Genomic DNA, 19,880 nt, shown 5'->3' on the forward strand with positions numbered 1-19,880 from the left:
TCTTTGACTGCATTCTGCGGAACCTAACATGAAGCGCATATCAGTCATCTCTTCGTCAGTAAACTAGTCCGTACTGCTGTGTATCACTGATAACGTGCAACTAACACTGTCAGAAAAACAAATCTGAGATAGAATAGTGCAGTAGTGAATGCAAGCTTGAGAGTGAAGAGTAAAGGGAACATAATTGTTGTCAACAGCAAGTACTGTGAGTACAAGTTTGTTTCCAAACAAGACACACAGCACATAATGTTGACTTTTGCACTGTTGTGCACTATTTTCAGTGCCATACAGATACAAATCCAATTGGGTCAAGGAATCAAATGAATGCAATAAATTTGTAATGAGCTACTGAAGATCATGGTCCCTTATACCATAATACTCAGAAGGTATCCTTGAACAACCTGTGAGAGTTTGTTATTGGAGTTGTGGTTCATTCTGTGCATATACCTCCTCCCATCCCACATCTTTTAAGTTACTCTTAAACACAGTTTATTCTGTTCTCCTTAGTAAACCTCTGCCACCTGGCTAAGCTTAGCACTATGTTTCATGGTACTTGTTATCTGGTATTCAACACCTAGGTTTTCCTGTAGCATTTGGCCATACCCTGCTACGGTGCAATAGGACTCTTTTCTTTCTGCTCTACTTTTCTACTGACCTAATGAACTAGTTGTTACTATGAGGCTGCTACTCTTTGTTTTGCTCAAAAACTTATTGAGGCTCTTCTGCTATTTCAGGTAACAAATCAAATGGATTGCTAATCGGAGTTTGAAATTTGGTTTCTGAGGTTTACTCCTTTTGATTATTACTTGTCACCTTTTCCCAGCTCCCATTCTCCCATCAAAACGTGCCATTTCTAGTTCCACCCAAGTTGCATTAATTTTTCTTCCCTGTTCTGTGATTCTCTTGTCTTGACTCCATATCCTACAACTCTGTGTGAGAGCCTCAACTTACGTTTTACTGGATTTCCTAGTGCAGTAATCCCAGTGGAACATCAACCTACTTTTACAGTAGACTAAAAAGCACTATCGTACATTTAAACTGTAACAAAGTAATAATTCGTGAAAACTTATATTTCGGTGAGTTGTGCGACTAACTTCCAGGCTGCAGGTAGATGTAGAAACACAAATGTTCTTGACCTTTATCATCTCTTTGGAGAACTTTCTATTAGTTTATCAGTCAGTGATGATATAAAATTGCACAAGTTTCACAAAGAGCCATCGTGGGGCATGTCTGATACATGTCAAACCATAATAAGGATCCATGTCTGGCTCAAATTGTGTGTGTGATAACTGATTTCAACTCTTACAACTTTTGGGACCAGTTATACATGTGAAGGAGGATAGTTTAGTATTGATTTCTGTTCAAACAATTAACGTGTTAAGACTTTCACACCTGAATAGTGTATTTTATCACACAATGTTTTCTCTCTCTATTGGAACCAGTATTTACATAGTTATATCTTTCTGCAGTATGTACATTAATATTGTTGAGTATTCAACACTTTCAGAGATCTCCACTTGTTTACTTTTTTTAACAGTAAAAAATCTGTTGTTTCAGAAATTATCCGATATTATGAAAATGGAATTAATTGAGAACAAAACTGCAGATGAAGTGAAGCATGTAAGTATAGTAATAATAATAGTATTCTTTCTTCAAAAATACTTTTAAAAAAACATGTGTATGAGTACTGTTTGAATGACATTCCCTAGATAAAGAGTATAAATTCATTGCAGAAAGTTTCTAGAAAAAGACAATGCTATGTAATGTAGACTCCAGTGCAGTAAAAAAAGGTCTTACTGCCTTTCTCTGTGGTGCCCTGATTCTAGCCAATACCAGTTTTGGACTGGTATGATTCTTTTTGAGTTTAATGGAGAACCAACCTTACAATGTGTGGCATTATGAAATTTATCACCTTCAGTGTGCTCTCCTCACCAAACCATTCAATGCTTCATACAAATTTTCCATTGTTCCTAGCAGCGCTGGAAGTTTGCTTTTGCTAACAAAGCTTCCACGCTGTCATATCTTGTCCCTTTAAGTGCCAGTTTGACCTAAAAAAGTCATAGGGGGCCAGGTGGAGTGAATAGGATGGGGTAGTCCAACCTGGTGATGCCATATTTCACAAAGGACACCTTTGCAGACAAGGCAGGATGGAATGGTTAAATTGTCTTGGTGAAGCATCCAGGATTTGGTGTTCCACATGTAGAATGTCTCTTCACTCATTTACGAATGGCAGTCAGATTCTCAATGTAATAATGTTGATTGACTGTGATCTTTGAGAATGATTTTAAGGGATCAGTTTATCAATTTTGTCAATGTTGTTTTCTGATTTTGATGTTGGAGCTCGTCCAGTATGGAGATCATATACAATCGTTTCATGTCCTTCCTTAAACCTTTTGAGCCACTCAAAAACTTGTGTTCCGATAATCATCCACTTCCATACATAACTGCCATGAGCTTCTGATGCAAGTTTCTTATGAAAATTGAGGTTAACTTTTTGCTCTGTCAGAACACTTTGCATTTTCTGTGGAAGGACTTCAATGGATGATTGCTACAGCGAGACTGAGAGACATATAACCATGCCCGTTGATCTCAGGGTGGGAGAAGCATCAGCTCACATGAACATGTTCAAACCAGCTGTGCCACAGAATGAGATTTTCACTCTGCAGTGGAGTGTGTGCTGATATGAAACTTTCCTGGCAGATTAAAACTATGTGCCAGACCGAGACTCGAACTCGGGACCTTTGCCTTTCGCGGGCAAGTGCTCTACCATCTGAGCTACCCAAGCACGAGTCACAGCCTGTCTTCACTGCTCTGCTTCCACCAGTACCTTCATCTCCTACTTTCCAAACTTCACAGAAGCTCTCCTGCGAACCTTGCAGAACTAGCACTCCTGGAAGAAAGGATATTGCAGAGACATGGCTTAGCCACAGCCTGGGGCATGTTTCCAGAATGAGATTTTCACTCTGCAGCGGAGTGTGCGCTGATATAAAACTTTCCTGGCAGATTAAAACTGTGTGCCGGACCGAGATTTGAACTCAGGACTTTTGCCTTTCGCGGGTATGTTTTAATCTGCTAGGAAAGTTTCATATCAATGCACACTCCACTGCAGAGTGAAAATCTCATTCTGGAAACATGCCCCAGGCTGTGGCTAAGCCATGTCTCTGCAACATCCTTTCTTCCAGGAGTGCTAGTTCTGCAAGGTTCACAGGAGAGCTTCTGTGAAGTTTGGAAGGTAGGAGACAAAGGTACTGGTGGAAGTAGATCTGTGAGGACGGGCCATGAGTAGTGCTTGGTAGCTCAGATGGTAGAGCACTTGCCCACGAATGGCAAAGGCCCCGCTTTTGAGTCTCGGTCTGGCACACAGTTTTAATCTGCCAGGAAAACTTTCAGCTGTGACACGTTTGCTGGGTGAAGGAGTGGGTGGGGGCAGGGGGGATGGTGGAATCATAGTACCTATTCTGTCTTGATCTAGTGTAATTGCATGATCTAGTGTGACATTATGTTTTGAAGTGTTTGTACATTGTGCGTCTGATGTGGGATGTAGGGAACAGCCTGGTATTTACCTAGATGGATGTGGAAAACCATCCAAAAACCACATTCAGGCTGGCCAACACACCAGCCCCCATCATTAATCCACAAGGCAGAGTTAATACAGCGATGGTGTGCCTCCCAGTGTCCTGGAAGCAAGCACTTTAATGCACTTGGCTTTCCAGGTAGGTTAGAATACTATGTGCACAATGTCTTAGTGTTTAGAGGATATAAAAGTGGCCGTGCAGTTCTGGCGCTGCAGTCTGGAACTGCGGGACCGCTACGGTCGCAGGTTTGAATCCTGCCTCGGGCGTGGATGTGTGTGATGTCCTTAGGTTAGTTAGGTTTATGTAGTTCTAAGTTCTAGGGAACTAATGACCTCAGAAATTGAGTCCCATAGTACTCAGAGCCAGCCAATTTAGAGGATATAAAAAGAAACAGTTTGTTATGTGACAAAAATGCCATAGGCGCTCTGTTTACCCTCTAGGGTTCCATGAAGGTTTTGACATTAGTGATATTCAAGTTGCTGTGTGATAAATATTGTTTTAGAGATGTTGCTGACCTCCAGTGGAATTCTTTTTGTGGCGAGAGATGAAGCGTTTGGTGTAGGAGACATAAATACACACTCCAGAAGAGCTTGTTGCATGTTTGGCTGAAACTACAGCCATTATTCATGAAACACCTGGCTGTTTTGAGCATGTTCGACACTCATTAGAATGTAGACGCCAGTTATGCATTAATGTTAACAAATTACATTTTTAGCAGCATCTCAAAAACCGTATTCATCATATGGCAGTTTAAACACCATTCCTAAATGTCACTAGTGTCAAAACCTTCAGTGAACGCTAGCAAGGAAATGGCGTGCCTGTGATATTTTTGGATATAAAAAGGGTGTCTTTGTATTTTCTCTAAAAACTCAAAAATTTTGTACACACAGTTTTTACACCCTTTTTATAAGTCAGTTTCATCTATATTAAACAGAATTTTTTAAATTTCCATCTCAGTGTATTATTTTAGCCTCAGTATAAAAAAAGCAGACTGACATGAAAAGGCTTCGTGACTCTTAGAAAATTTCATGTGGCATTTCATGAGGAATTGTTTTAAGAAATCTTGCAGTGTGTACTAATGGAAGTCCAATTTTTCAATAGGAAAACAAAATCAAGAATGCAAAGTGACTAGACATTACATATGAAATTTGATGGGGGATTGGGTGGGAGGGGAGGTGGGATGAATTGATAAACTTTCCCACTTTTTCCAACATTTTGTTGCAGCTTACAGTCTACTGGTATTATGAGACATAGGCATTTGATGCTGTAAACTGTGAATCGTAGTGAAGTCAGTTTTGTGATGGTACTGAAATTGTGTCCTGTTACATGGGGTTCTCTAAACATTTTAGGATTGTGATAGTTTTCAACTTGTCAAATGGGAATCTGAATTGTGTAAGCATGTAATGTACAGCTTTTTCCTGTCTGAGAAGATGGTCACTACAACTGAAACCTGTACGAAGTAAAGAATAAATTTTACAGGTGATGGCAAATTTACAGTTCATAAAAATTCCTAAGGCTGTATCAAGTCACTTCATTGAACTGTTAATTATGGAAGTTTTTCTTTAACAATTGTACAGACGGTTGGAGAAACGTACAGGAGAAACGAAAGGAAAAGAAAAGCCGTTCTCAGTATATGGATGAACCATGAAATCCCCCACTGTTCCCAATAGTGGCAGATTCACTTCACCAAGTCAGAGAGAAAAGAAGGAAAAAATCCTTATCAATAAATGGATCCTATCCCACAGAGGAACGTCAATGGATTCAGAAATTACACAGAGGAGCTAAAACTTGTAGCAGTGGAAAGACCATCGGCATGTGCCTACTCCTTAAAGAATCTAACTCTCCTGTGCTAAGAGGCTTTGCCCACTACAGGAGAGAGAATGAAAGACAATGTTGCTGTGTTCATCAGTGAGACGTTCCACTCCAGCCACGCTATCTTCACCACTCACTCTAAAAAGTTCATACTGTGGCTATTCACATAATGCATATCATCACAGTATGCTGTATGTACCTACATCTATACCTGCAAAACACCTTACTGTGTTTGTCAGAAGGACCTTGTGTACCAGTGTCATTTGCCCCTTTTCTTGTTCTATTCACATATTGTTTGTGGGAAGGACTAGTGCTTGTAATACTGCATGTGGGCTCAGATCTCGCTGATTTTATCTTCATGGTCTTTTCCCAATTTATCCATAGGAGAAAGCAGTATATTGGTTGACTCTTCTATCAGCGTACGCTCTCAAAAGTTTAACAGTAGACCAAACCGTGATGCAGAAAACCACTCTTGCAGCATCTGCCACTGGAGTTGACTGAGCGTGTCCATGATGCTTTCATGCTTATGAAATGAACCTATAATGAAACATGCTGCTCTTCTTTGGAGCTTCTCTATTTCCTTTATTAATGCTGTCTGGTACAGAAAATAGACTGACTAGCAATGTTCAAGTATTGGTCAAATGAGTGTTTTGTAAGCTATTTCCTTTAGTGATGGACTACATTTCCTGAGAATTCTTCCAATGAATCTGTCTGGCATTGGCCTTAGCTGCAATTAATTTTGTGTAGTCGTTCCCCTTTAAATCACTCCGTATGCATACTTTTAGATATTTTATGGAAGTAGCTGCTTACAGTGATTATGTGCAGTCGTGCAATCAAACAGAATAGGATCTTTCTCTCTATACGTTCACAGTATATTACATATATATTGAGGGTCAATTGCTACTCCCTGCACCAAGTATCGATCCTCTGCTGGTCTTGCTGCATTTTGCTACAATTTTCTAGCATTGTGACTTCTCTGGATACAACAGCATCATCCAAGAAAAGTCTCATGGAACTTCTGACATTATGTACTAGGTCATTTTTATTTATTGTGAAAAGTAATGGTCCTGCAACACTCCCTTGGGACACAACCAAAGTTACTTTCAAGTCTGAAGACTTCCCTCCATTCAGGGTGGCATACCATGATCTGTTTGCTAGAGATGCTTCAGTATGGTCACACCGTTCGTCTGATGTCCTATACGCTCGTATATTGTTCATTAGGTGGCAGTGCAGAATTGTATCAAATGCCTCCTGGAAGTCAAGGACACAGTAACTATCTGGGCTTCTGTATCTACTGTTTTCTCGGGCTTGTGGATGAACAGAGCAAGGAGTTTCATAGGATTGTTGTTTTTGGAACCCATGTTGATTCCTAAAGAAGAGATTTTTGGTCTCCAGAAATGTCATAATATGAAAACATAAAACATGTTCCAAAGCTCTACTGACATCAGACATATAGGCCTGTAGTTTGGTGCTTTGGTTGGATGACCATTCTTGAAAGTGGGAATGAGTCTCGCTTTTTTCAATCTTTAGGGAAACACCTCTCCTCTAGAGGCCTATGGTACACTGCTTCTGTAAGGGGAGGAAATTCTTTTATATATTCTGTGTAGAATCGAACTGGTATCCTGTTAGGTCCAGTGGCCTTTCCTCTGTTGAGCGATGTCAGTCGTTTTTGTATCCCTTGGTTATGTATTTTGATATTTGTCTTTTTGTCATTCATACAATGATTTAAAGAAGGAACTACAGTGTGATCTTAACCTGTGAAACAGTTTTGGAAAAAGACATTTAGTATTTCAATCTCTTCTGTGTCATCCTCTGTTTCAATCCCATTTCATCACAGTGTCTGGACAGATGGCTGGCTTCGATCCATTTATTGATTTAGCATAAGACCAAAGCTTCTTAGGATTTTCTGTCAAGTTGTTAGACAGAATTTTACTTTCAAATTCGTTGAAACTTCACTCATGGTTCTCCCTACAGTAATTTTGGCTTTGTTTAATTTTTGTTTATCTGTGAAGTGATGCTTTCTTTGCTTTCAAAGCAATTTCCTGACATGGGTGTCAAATCACGGCAGGTCTTTTCCATCCCTCACAATTTTTCTCAGCATGTACCTGCTTCAGCATATTGTATAATGCTCTTGGACTTTGTCCATTGATACTCAGATTGTTAGTGCTGGAGATGAAATTTTTGTGCTGAAGATGAAATTTTTGTGCTGACTGCACAGATAAGTTGATATTTGTCTCTTGTTGCTCTTGCTAAGCAGAAAGAGCTTGACATGTTGCAGCATATAGCCCTGGTTCCATTTGTGTTTGTTCGTCCCAATAGTGGATCCTAAGGAGTTAGTGGGTACAGAGACAGCGCACAAAATAATAAGGTGCACACATAGTGTTTAAGAAACTTCTTTTACTTAACTTGAATAGCAACAAGTCCAGAGCGCAGCCCAAAGTAAGTCCTTGAGAGAGGCCAGTTCAGTATCTACAATAACAACAGATACTGAATGACAATGCATGGCCTACATAGGCAGAACTGAACTGACTGCCAGACTAGACTTTTGTGCAGCATCCTTTATATTTGCTCTGTGGCAACACTGGCCGCATAGAATGAGGAGGGTGTGTCATGGAGCCAGCTGCAGATTGGCAGTGAAATCACACGGGCTACCACCAACTTCTATACGTGGACTGGCACAGCATGGTATAGCACAAGATACCATAATCTGCATTGATTTTCCCGGAAAAAAATCTCTGAGAACAGGTGCAGCATCTCTCCATAAACCATCTTTGCAGTAGATGCTCCAATTTCTGGTTTAAGGGCTGTATAAATCTGCAGCATTCTGGTGCACTGGATATATGACACTGGTAAAAGTTGACAATCGCCAGGAATATTTTTAATTTCTGGCAATACATCAGCAGACGAATGGTCTTGATGACCTCTATATTATCTTAGAGAGGACAAATACTGGCAGCTGAGACAGTATGACCGAGAAATGTCAATTTGTTTTTGACGCAGAACACTTTTTTCCTCATTTGCCACCAGGCCATATTTATATATACTGTCGAACATTGCCTTAAGGTGTTTGTTTTGTTATTCAGCTGTCTTTGAAAATATCAAAATATCATCAAGGTAGTTGAAGCAGAAATCCGAGCCCCTTAGTATTTCTCTACGAACCTCTGCTGTGACTGAGCTGCATTCTTTAAACCAAATGGCATGATAGGTATCTGAAAAGACTAAAAGCCATTATTACGACAGGAATATTTTCTTCTGCAACTTGAGCCTGGTTATAAGCCTCCTTACAATCCACCACACTGAATATTGTAGCTCTGGCTAAAACATTCATGAAACCCCTTAGGGTAGAAATGGGAAAGCAGATGGGGATTGTTTGTGGATTTAGAGTGCGGTAACCTCTGCAGGGCCTCCAGATGCTGTCTTTCTTTTTAGCTAGTTGTAACAGTGATGCCTGTGGGCTGTGGGATCTTCATATGATCTCTTCAAATTCTGCTTTTGCTATTGAGAAATGGTTGGGTGCTAGTCTTTGTGGCCATCTAGAAACTGGTTGGCTGGGTGTTGTCTTAATGGGATGCACCATGGTATGCAATACTTTCTGTGAAGTGGCTGACAACCTCTTGTCTAGCTTATGTACCAACCAAACTACTCAGTGAGGCCATGGAATTTTTAGCACTTCTGCGTGTAGTACCTATTACCACTTCACTGTACACCTTAATTCATACCATTCTTAACTTTTCCAGTCCTTGGTGGGGTATGAAGTCTGCACCTAATATCAGTTCTCTACCACCTGCCAGTGCGAACCTTTATTTGAGCTTTTTAACAAAGCCCAGGTCCACTGTCGATTCACACTGACCGTAAGTTGTGATGGGTGAGTTGTTAACTGCTGTAGGTTGAGGGTGCACTCACCACTGCAGTCCATCTTTGTATCTGAGCCCGGATTAGTAAGGTAGCACTGATCTGTGTTCCTGTCTTTTACATACAAATGGCATGATAATGTCAGCAAGCACACTTGCTTTGCTGTATGTGTGGATGTGGTTGATCTGATGCAAATAACGTGGCCGATTGTGAGTGCTGGGTCTTGGCTATTTCTGATAACATTGCTGTTGGCATCTGCGGGAGTAGTGGCAACTCACTCATCAACGCTTTCACACCTTTGTGGAACTTTATGACCGGTTGTGCCTACTGTAGGCTGCTGGGGCCTGGAAATTCAAAGTGAGATGTGCATCTTGTGGCCTGATCACCATGGCCGTCTGTTTGATTCTGATGACTGGGTGGATACCCCTCTTCTTTAACTTTTCTTGTGCGGGTCCACTTATTCATTTCAGACTTCTGAACTGCTTATTCATGTTCGTCTGTTGCTAATGTCGTATAGCTGCAGTATACCAAGTGTTGACGTCACTACTACCTGTTTCGCAGCTGAGGTACTTGTTTGCTCCACTATAGTGTGCACCTTGTCTGCAACTGCAAGAACAGAATTGATATCACACTTCCCACACGTCACCACTGCCATTTTCACTGAAAGTGATAGTTGTATTAGCCGTATGTGCTGTAGTGTTAAATCTCACATTGCTTCCTCTTCCACAGTGATCCTCAGATGTTGCCAGAGTTCAGATGGTGTTCTATTGCTGATACACTTGATCTGAATTACTTGTTGGTTCAACAAATCCGTCTGACTAGTGTCTCCTTCAAGTGAGGGTGTTTTCAACATAATATCCAACACCATGTTGACAGCTTGGGCATCAAAGCTGTTAACTTCTACAGGAAACATGGAATAATTGCTAGTAATGCTATTTTGTATAAACACCAAATCCAGCATTGTGAACCACAGCTCACGCTTCTCCGACAGGAATGCTGGTGTTTGTGTTTTTATCTTCATAGTGGAAACCACATTAGGCTCAGTGGGCAAACTGTCTGTCATATTCAACACCTGTTCGTGTAAATTCATCTCATCTCGATTTTGCAGATCCCTAATTTGCTTCTGCAGGTCCTCTTCTAGGCATAAGGACTGCCCTTGTATCTGACTTCACGCAACATCACAATGCGAAGTAACTGTTTCACTCTGTACATTGCTTCAGGTGTCTCCTGTCTTTTGTAATTTTGGGGTCACCAATTTATAGACAGCGTCCATCATTTCAGTCATAAATATGCAGAAACACACACAAACTTGAGTTAAAAAGATTTAATTACTTGATTGTAGAATTTTGGAACATGTATTATGTTCGACTATAATTACTTTTCTGGAGACTAGAAGTCTACTCTGTAGGAATGAGCATGGGTTTCGAAAAAGACAATCGTGTGAAACCCAGGTCGCGCTATTTGTCCAAAAGACTCAGAGGGCCATAGACACGGGTTCCCAGGTAGATTCCGTGTTTCTTGACTTCCACAAGGCATTTGATACAGTTCCCAACAGTCGTTTAATGAACAAAGTAAGAGCATATGGACTATCAGACCAATTGTGTGATTGGATTGAAGAGTTCCTAGATAACAGAACGCAGCATGTCATTCTCAATGGAGAGAAGTCTTCCGAAGTAAGAGTGATTTTAGGTGTGCCGTAGGGGAGTGTTGTAGGACCGTTGCTATTCACAATATTTATAAATGACCTTGTGGACAACATCGGAAGTTCACTGAAGCTTTTTGCGGATGATGCTGTAGTATACTGAGAGGCTGTAACAATGGAAAATTGTACTGAAATGCAAGAGGATCTGCAACAAATTGATGCATGGTGCAGGGAATGGCAATTGAATCTCAATGTAGACAAGTGTAATGTGCTGCGAATACATAGAAAGAAAGATCCTTTATTGTTTAGCTACAATATAGCAGGTCAGCAACTGGAAGCAGTTAATTCCATAAATTATCTGGGAGTAGGCATTAGGAGTGATTTAAAATGGAATGACCATATAAAATTAATCCTTGGTAAAGCAGATGCCAGACTGAGATTCATTGGAAGAATCATAAGGAAATGCAGTCCGAAAACAAAGGAAGTAGGCTACAGTACACTTGTTCGCCCACTTGAATATTGCTCGCCAGGGTGGGATCTGTACTAGATAGGGTTGATAGAAGAGGTAGAGAAGATCCAACAGAGAGCAGTGCGCTTTGTTACAGGATCATTTAGTAATCGCGAAAGCATTACTGAGGTGATAGATAAACTCCAGTGGAAGACTCTGCAAGAGAGACGCTCAGTAGCTCGCTACGAGCTTTTGTTGAAGTTTTGAGAACATACCTTCACTGAGGAGTCAAGCAGTATATTGCTCCCTCCGACGTATATCTCTCGAAGAGACCAAGAGGATAAAATCAGAGAGATTCGAGCCCACACAGAGGCGTACTGACAATCTTTCTTTCCATGAACAATAAGAGACTGGAATAGAAGGGAGAACCGATAGAGGTACTCAAGGTACCCTCCGCCACACACTGTCAGGTGGCTTGCAGAGTATGGATGTAGATGTAGATGTAGATTGATCAGGATGGCGCTTGATAATCAAAGTAAGCAGAGAACTGTCAAACTAGAACTAAAAGTAAAAATAATGATGCAACTCTGGCCAATCGACCAAAGAATAATATGTGTGTTCTCAATCACTGTCTGAAATTGGCATTTCCCACAAGTTCCGTGCATAATATCATTTATTAACCTGGTTTCTAGTGAAACTAGATACACTAATGGGATCAGAGCATTGAAAATAATAACCTGAATGATAAATGCAGATGAGGCAAAGTCTGATTTATGTTTCGGTAGATTCAGGTACATATTTCGTATTGACTGCATAAATAAATGAAAAATCAGTAAAGAAAAATATTAATTGTTAGCAGGAGTGCAATCATAGCAGGTGATGTAGTTCCAGCTTGCTATATTATGACCTGTCAGTCTTTGTCATAGCAAGGGCAAAGGCTCAGTGAAAAATTAAAGAATGTAGAAAGGAGTCATGACAAGAGTTTCTGAATTTGATATGGAAGGAAGGGTAGTATTACAGTAGCAGCTGTGCAGCAAAATTGTGTACTTACAGCATTGCCAAACATTATTGTGCAGATAGTGATGGATTATTTTTATACTGTAATGTCTACCACAAGATAAGATTCTACCTGCAAATATCATTGTGTAGCTGTGAAGAATGGGAGACCAGATTTAGAAAGTCCACTACACAGGTTTATAATCACTCATTTTCCATGAGGGAGTTAGAATCTGCCTTGTTTGTAGCAAAGAACTCAGAGTCTGACCCAGACAGATTCTGTATGAAATACCACTGTTGCTGCTGCTGCTGCAGCAGCTGAGTCCCAAATCAAGAGAAATCCTCCTAGAACTTCTTAACTTACTTGGGTCAATATCCCTGTTCCAGGAGTGAAGCTATCTTGAGCATCTCCTAAAGTGAGGGCAGGATTGTTGCTGCACAACTGTTGATTCCACTGGCACCTCCGATTTTTCATGTGATCCTTCCTAAATGATAGGTATTTTATGTACAGAATAGGGTGCATCTACTCAGAGCATTTTTTGCAGAATAATGTTGTCTGCAAGGCATTATTTTACTTGTTACCCTTTTTGCTGTTTCATGCAATAGTATTTCGTCCATAACAAAAGTCTTGTTTAGTTATTTCTGTATGGGGAAGGTTTTTCTATTTTCTGCCCATACTCTGTCTTGCAACTACTTGTCATTAACTTCAGCCGACACTCAAGAGGCCAAAGAAATGTGCAGAGAACACTGATTTCAAGTTCTCTGCAGACAAAAATGTGTGCATCAATTTCAGTTGCTCACATTGTGTTTTTAGTATCCCTCTTGCCTGTAGGACGTCAAAAGGGCCGACTTGGAACAGGAGAGACATCACAGAACATTTTAATCTCCAGTGTCTATACTTTTACAAATAAATTCATAAAACTTTGTCAGCATCACCAGGAAGGATTCAGAATTCACACCCATTGCAGTGGAAGTTAGAAAACATAACAAAATAAATTTTTTTATATGCAAAATTTCATCATTTTTTCAGTTACTAATGGCTGCATTTGTTGCTGTAGATACACTTTTCTTCATAAGTTAGAGAGATTCTTCGATGAATTTTGCACAGCATACATACCATACTTACAGGTGTATGAAACTCTAGAATTTATTTAATTTATGAAAAAACGAATGAGTTGTTGTATTTTAAACTTCATGTTTAGATAAAACACAAATTTTGTAGTTCATTATCTCAATTTTTACCACAGTTTTTAATAGATTTGGAAAATTCTAGAGTTTCATACACCTTTAAGTATGGTTATTATGCTGTGCAAAATTCATGGAAGAATCTGTCTTGCTTATGAAGAAAAGTGTACCTATGGCAACAAATGCTGCCATTAGTAAGTGAAAAAAATGATTAAATTTCACATGTAAAAAAAATTATTTTGTTATGTTTTCGAACTTCCACTGCAAAGAGTGTGAATTCTGAATCCTTCCTCGTCATGCTGACAAAGTTTTATAAATTTATTTGTAAAAGTATAGACAGTGGAAATTGTAATGTCCTGTGGTGCCTCTCCTGCTCCAAGTCAGCCCATTTGACGTCCTACCCCTCTTAATGTGCTTTTCATTTTAGTGAGACTTTGGCCACCATAATTGAAAGGCCTTACAGCTAGATCAGTAGGAATAACTGACATATTAAAATGCCTGAATGCCAAAACTGGGAGGCAGGCAGAAAACCTCTGTTGCAATTATAGAAACTTTGTTCATACCCCATCTGTTACAGTTGTAGCATATATTGATCTGCACTATTGTCACATCTAGAGATGTTAGATGCAGTCTATCATGAGGGCATTAGGTTAGCTTCTGGATGCAGAGAATAAACTTCATTTGCAACCTCTGCATTGAGGCTGCAGCAGCTTCTTCCTCATGTGAAGTGGCTACAAATTCCATTCCATTTCATTGAGCTGCTGGTCACCTGCATGTCAGTCTGTTGCCCATCTGTGTATGCAGCACTTATATGTGTGACATCCACATTATGCGTGGACATTTATGACGTGAACACTCCAGACTCTGACAGACTTAGATGTTACAAGCACAAGGGTTCTAGCTTAGTACTGGATTAGGTTTCATTTCTGGTTATTTAAAAGACCCAGGATATTTTTAAACTTAATGAAGTTTGATAAGTCCTGTGCTTTATATTTAAAAAATGACAATTTAAGTGAGAACAATGATTTTAACATTATGTACACAGATGGGTCGAAGAAAGGTGATAACCTAAACTGTGCAGTCACTTTCTGTGATAATATGTTGTGGACTTATTTCCTGAAGGAATTTACTACCTTAAACACTAAACACTGTAAAATCCTGTAGACACTGGAGCAGTTAAGATGTAATAGAGACACGAAATTTTTTATTTAGTCTGATTTCATAAATGGTGTATAGTTCCACCAGTACTTGTACTTAGCAACCAAAACTGTCTGTAGAATCCAGATCGCCATGTACCAGTTACATCAGCTAGCAAAGGTAGTGGCAGTCTGTTGGGTAACTTGCTGTGTGGGGAACCAGGGAAATGAAATAGTGAATACAGTAGTGAGAAGCCCTATGCGGAACTGACAATAGGGCAGTGCCCCCTGCACACTACTGCTGTGCTGGTCGTCTTTATAGTGATACTCATGTGTAAGTGCTTGACTGGCTGTGAGTGAGATAAAGCTGCAACGTATGAAGCCCACAAGACCACAATCAACCTCCATCCAGCCATGAAGAGCAGCTGAAATTTCTTTTTATGTGCTTGCATTTTGGTCGTTCTGCTTTAATGTATGGAACCAACTGTTTGTAATGCTTGTAAACATACTCTCTTCAGTGAAACACATTTTAACTGATAGTATTTTAGACATTGTCAGACTGGATACCCTTAGTTTAATTGAGGTCTTGCCTGCAATTTGAGGTAATGACAGGAGGAATGTAGTTTGTATTTTAAACTTTTGTCAATTGTCAGAACTCTGAAAACATTAGGAGACTGAAAGTGCCACTGTATTGAGGTTTCATCTTACGTGTTGCATGATCAACAAGCTACATACATCTGCATGTTTAATTTTACACAAATTCTCTAAGATTTTAGGCATGTCAGAGAGAGAGAGAGGGAGAGAGAGAGAGAGAGAGAGAGAGAGAGAGAGAGAGAGTGAGTGTGTGTGTGTGTGTGTGTGTGTGTGTGTGTGTGTTTGCGTTTGCACCCAGACATTTTATGTAATATAGTGACTGGCTCTTACCTGTTTGGTTATTTATTTATTTTTGGGAGCTGCATACATCTAAGAGACACTTCATGTGCAGTGTATTAATGCTGATTTGAGATACTGACACAAAGTTTTTACAAGTTCTGGACTCATTCGTCCAAAAACAATTTTGTACATATGCTGATGACCTCAGTGTTGTGCAAGCTAACCCTTAATAACACCACCACCATCATATGTGTGTGCACGTACACATCCCCCACCCCGCCACCCACCCACCCACTCACCCACACACACACACACACACACACACACACACACACACACACACGGCTACATTAAAAACCTTGGAAACAAAACTATTCCCCAGATCATGTTGACATTTTATTTACATTATTATAGACACACAAAAGACAGAATGCCTATGATATTGATGTTTACTTTGTACCAGGGCATTAATTTTTCACTTTGACTTCATATCCAGTGATAGCAGAATACTGAAGTATTGTTCCACATATGTTGGCTCAGTACTTAGCCATATCTGTAACTTTTCCTTTAGGAGTGGTCGGTTTCCTGACCGATTAAAGTACTCGGTAGTGAAGCCACTTTATAAAAAGGGAGACAGGGATAATGTTGACAATTATAGACCTATTTCTATGCCATCGGTGTTTGCTAAAGTTATCGAGAGGGTTGTATATACAAGGTTACTGCAGCATTTAAATTCACATAATTTGCTGTCAAATGTACAGTTTGGTTTTAGAAATGGCTTAACAACTGAAAATGCTATAGTCTCTTTTCTCTGTGAGGTTTTGGACGGATTAAATAAAAGGTTGCGAACGTTAGGTGTTTTCTTTGATTTAACGAAGGCTTTTGACTGTGTTGACCACAAAATATTACTGCAGAAGTTGGAACATTATGGAGTAAGGGGAGTAGCTTACAATTGGTTCGCCTCCTACTTTAAGAACAGAAAGCAGAAGGTAATCCTCCGCAATATTGAGAGTGGTAATGATGTTCAGTCCCAATGGGGCACTGTTAAATGGGGCGTTCCCCAAGGGTCGGTGCTGGGGCCACTGCTGTTTCTTATTTATGTAAATGATATGCCTTCTAGTATTACAGGTGATTCAAAAATATTTCTGTTTGCTGATGACACCACCTTGGTAGTGAAGGATCTTGTGTGTAATATTGAAACATTATCAAATAATGTAGTTCATGATATAAGTTCGTGGCTTGTGGAAAATAATTTGATGCTAAATCACAGTAAGACTCAGTTTTTACAGTTTCTAACCCACAATTCAACAAGAACTGACATTTTAATCAGACAGAATGGGCATGTTATAAGCGAGACGGAACAGTTCAAGTTCCTAGGCGTACAGATAGATAGTAAGCTGTTGTGGAAAGCCCATGTTCAGGATCTTGTTCAGAAACTAAATGCCGCTTTATTTACCATTAGAACAGTATCTGAAATAAGTGACATTTCAACACGAAAAGTAGTATACTTCGCATATTTTCATACGCTTATGTCATATGGTATTATTTTTTGGGGTAATTCTTCTGATTCAAAAAGGGTATTTTTGGCTCAAAAACGGGCTATTCGAGCTATGTATGGTGTAAGTTCGAAAACCTCTTGTCGACCCCTATTCAATAGTCTGGGAATTTTGACATTGCCCTCACAGTATGTATTTTCTTTAATGTCGTTTGTTGTTAGCAATATTAGCTTATTCCCAAGAGTTAGCAGCTTTCACTCAGTTAATACTAGGCAGAAATCAAATCTGCATGTGGAATGCACTTCCTTGACTCTTGTGCAGAAAGGAGTGCAGTATTCTGCTGCATCAATTTTCAATATGCTACCACAAGAACTCAAAAATCTTAGCAGTAGCCCAAATACTTTTAAGTCTAAACTGAAGAGTTTCCTCATGGCTCACTCCTTCTATTCTGTCGAGGAGCTCCTGGAAGAGCTAAAAAATTAAGCAAATTCCAGTGTTACATTCTTGATTTTCTTTATTTAAACTAACGACTTGTCATCTGAATATGTTTCTTATATTTCATTTTATCTGTTTCTACAATCGTGTTATAATTTCATGTATTGACTCGTTCCATGACCATGGAGACTTCTCCTAAATGTGGTCCCACAGAACAATAAATAAATAAATAAATAAATAAATAAATAAATTAACCAAATGCTGATGGCAAACAATTACTGTCTGCACACTGCTTCTGAGCCATTTTCAGAAGGGTGTAATAGGGAGAAAAAATAAGTAATCTTCAACTTGCACAATAAGTCCATAAGTGTGTGCTAAGAGGTAAGTGTGCACTTCACTACCTCTTTGTAATATTGGCAACAAACCAAGTTTGTACTGTTTTTTGCTTCCACTTACTGCATTAAAAGTGAGATACTGAGGCAGTGCACAGATAAATACTTTAACAAATGAAATTCCTCTATGGAGGAGTTGTGTAAGGACCAAAAATTGCTTCTTGACCCTTTATGTGCAATGATTATGGTAATTTAAACACAGCCCAACAAATGAAATACAACCTTCAACAATGACCCTATGGGACCATTTACATCATAATGAAATGGTGTTAAAGGCAAGTGAGCACATTATTGTTAATAATAATAATGATAATGATGATGATATTCCTATTTCTACTGATACAGGATTGGAGAGTCAAGAAGTAAAGGAATGCATGCAGGTGCTAAGTATAGTTTAAATTCGCAACCTCATTCCTTGTGTCTCATAATAGTATGTGCTACAAGACGGCTGTGTATTAGGCAGAATGAAATGGTGCAATGGTTAAAGTTTAATACTTGCTTTCAGTTGGAGGAGGATTCATCTCTGTTCCATCCATCCAGGTATCCCATGATTTAACACAATATAACAAAAATTTCCAAGTGAGTTTGCATGCTGCCTCTAATGACCTCTTTAGTGGGATGTTGAACCCGAATCTTTCTTTTCCTTCCTTTGGCTGGCCGCGGTGGCTGAGCGGTTCTAGGCGCGTCAGTCTGGAACCGCGCTGCTGCTACGATCGCAGGTTCAAATCCTGTCTTGGGCATGGATGAGTGTGGTGTCCTTAGGTTAGTCAGGTTTAAGTAGTTCTAAGTCTAGGGGACTGATGACCTCAGATATTAAGTCCCATAGTGCTCAGAGCCATTTGAACCTTCCTTTGTAGTGTGTCTGAAGAAGTTTCGCCTGCTAATAAGTATATATCTTCAACATCATTCCATCTGTTGTAAGAGTTATTACAACTTCTTTCTTTTTTTTAAAAAAAGTGGGGTGTAACAGAAATGAAATGCTTGAAACAACATTTCAAAGAAGTGTAATTTGATATGACTTTCTAAGTTAGTATGCTGAAGGCTATTAAACTTTTGCAAAGTACTAAGAATTCTGTTGAAACCTAGAAGTAATGGAAGGTTTTCAATATTCAAGAGGCCAACTCACAGGTTGATCCAGGCACCCTCATTTAAGCTACAGTATTCTAAATTTACATAAATTGAGATAGTTTTATATATGAAGCATTACAGTTTTGTATTTCCATTGCGTAAAAATTGATCTTCTGTCTGAGTTCTAATGATTGTGCTGGCAGCTTCACGTTAAAACATAAACAAAAGTGCATCCTTAGTATCTTTGTGACTGCATTGTTGTTGTATTTCAGCTTAACTGCAATAAAATATTCTGTTGATCACCTGCATTTTAATTTGCAGATGTGAATGAGAGTGATGTTTGTAAGTAAAGGATGGAAGAACAAAGCCCAGTAAAATCAGTTTCATAACAGAAGTGTTAACATAATGTTATAATTGATTTGAGCAGGTTCAGGACTCCACTTCTTAGACTTCGTTGCACAGTTGAGGCAAAATTTCCAGCAAACGGAGTGACACTGTTAAAAGTAAACTTCTAGTAACTTTATAATGTGGTCAGTGAAAGGAAGCCGGCCGCTGTGGCTGAGCGGTTGTAGGCGCGTCAGTCCGGGACCGCACGACTGCTTCGGTCGCACATTCGAATCCTGCCTCGGGCATGGATGTGTGTGATGTCCTTAGGTTACTTAGGTTTAAGTAGTTCTAAATTCTAGGCAGGGGACTGATGACCTCAGATGTTAAGTCCCATAGTGCTTAGAACCATTTGAACCATTTTGAGTGAAAGGAAACTGATGCAAAATGTTAATTATGTAGCTAATTAGACACTATAGATTTCATGATGACTCAGATACTGCTGTTATTACCTCATTGAAACCACACACACTTTCTTTGAATTCTGCAATGCTGACAGTGATATGGGAAGCTGAAAACTGTTTCATGTTAAAATAATAGTGTTGCAGAATGCTAAGAAAATTATATTTTATTATTGTGGTACACT

General features: G+C 39.4%; 1 protein-coding gene across 1 annotated transcript in view; it reads left to right on the forward strand.

Moving 5' to 3' along the window:
- LOC126471631 (ATP synthase mitochondrial F1 complex assembly factor 1) overlaps window positions 1–19,880 on the forward strand; it is a 63,677-nt gene that overhangs the window by 15,845 nt on the left and 27,952 nt on the right. The window contains exon 3 of the mRNA XM_050099867.1: window positions 1,558–1,620. Coding sequence (XP_049955824.1) covers window positions 1,558–1,620 — 63 coding nt within the window. The remainder of the gene's footprint in view (window positions 1–1,557; window positions 1,621–19,880) is intronic.

Source organism: Schistocerca serialis, chromosome 3, assembly GCF_023864345.2.
Source record: "Schistocerca serialis cubense isolate TAMUIC-IGC-003099 chromosome 3, iqSchSeri2.2, whole genome shotgun sequence".
Taxonomy (NCBI): Eukaryota; Metazoa; Arthropoda; class Insecta; order Orthoptera; family Acrididae; genus Schistocerca; species Schistocerca serialis.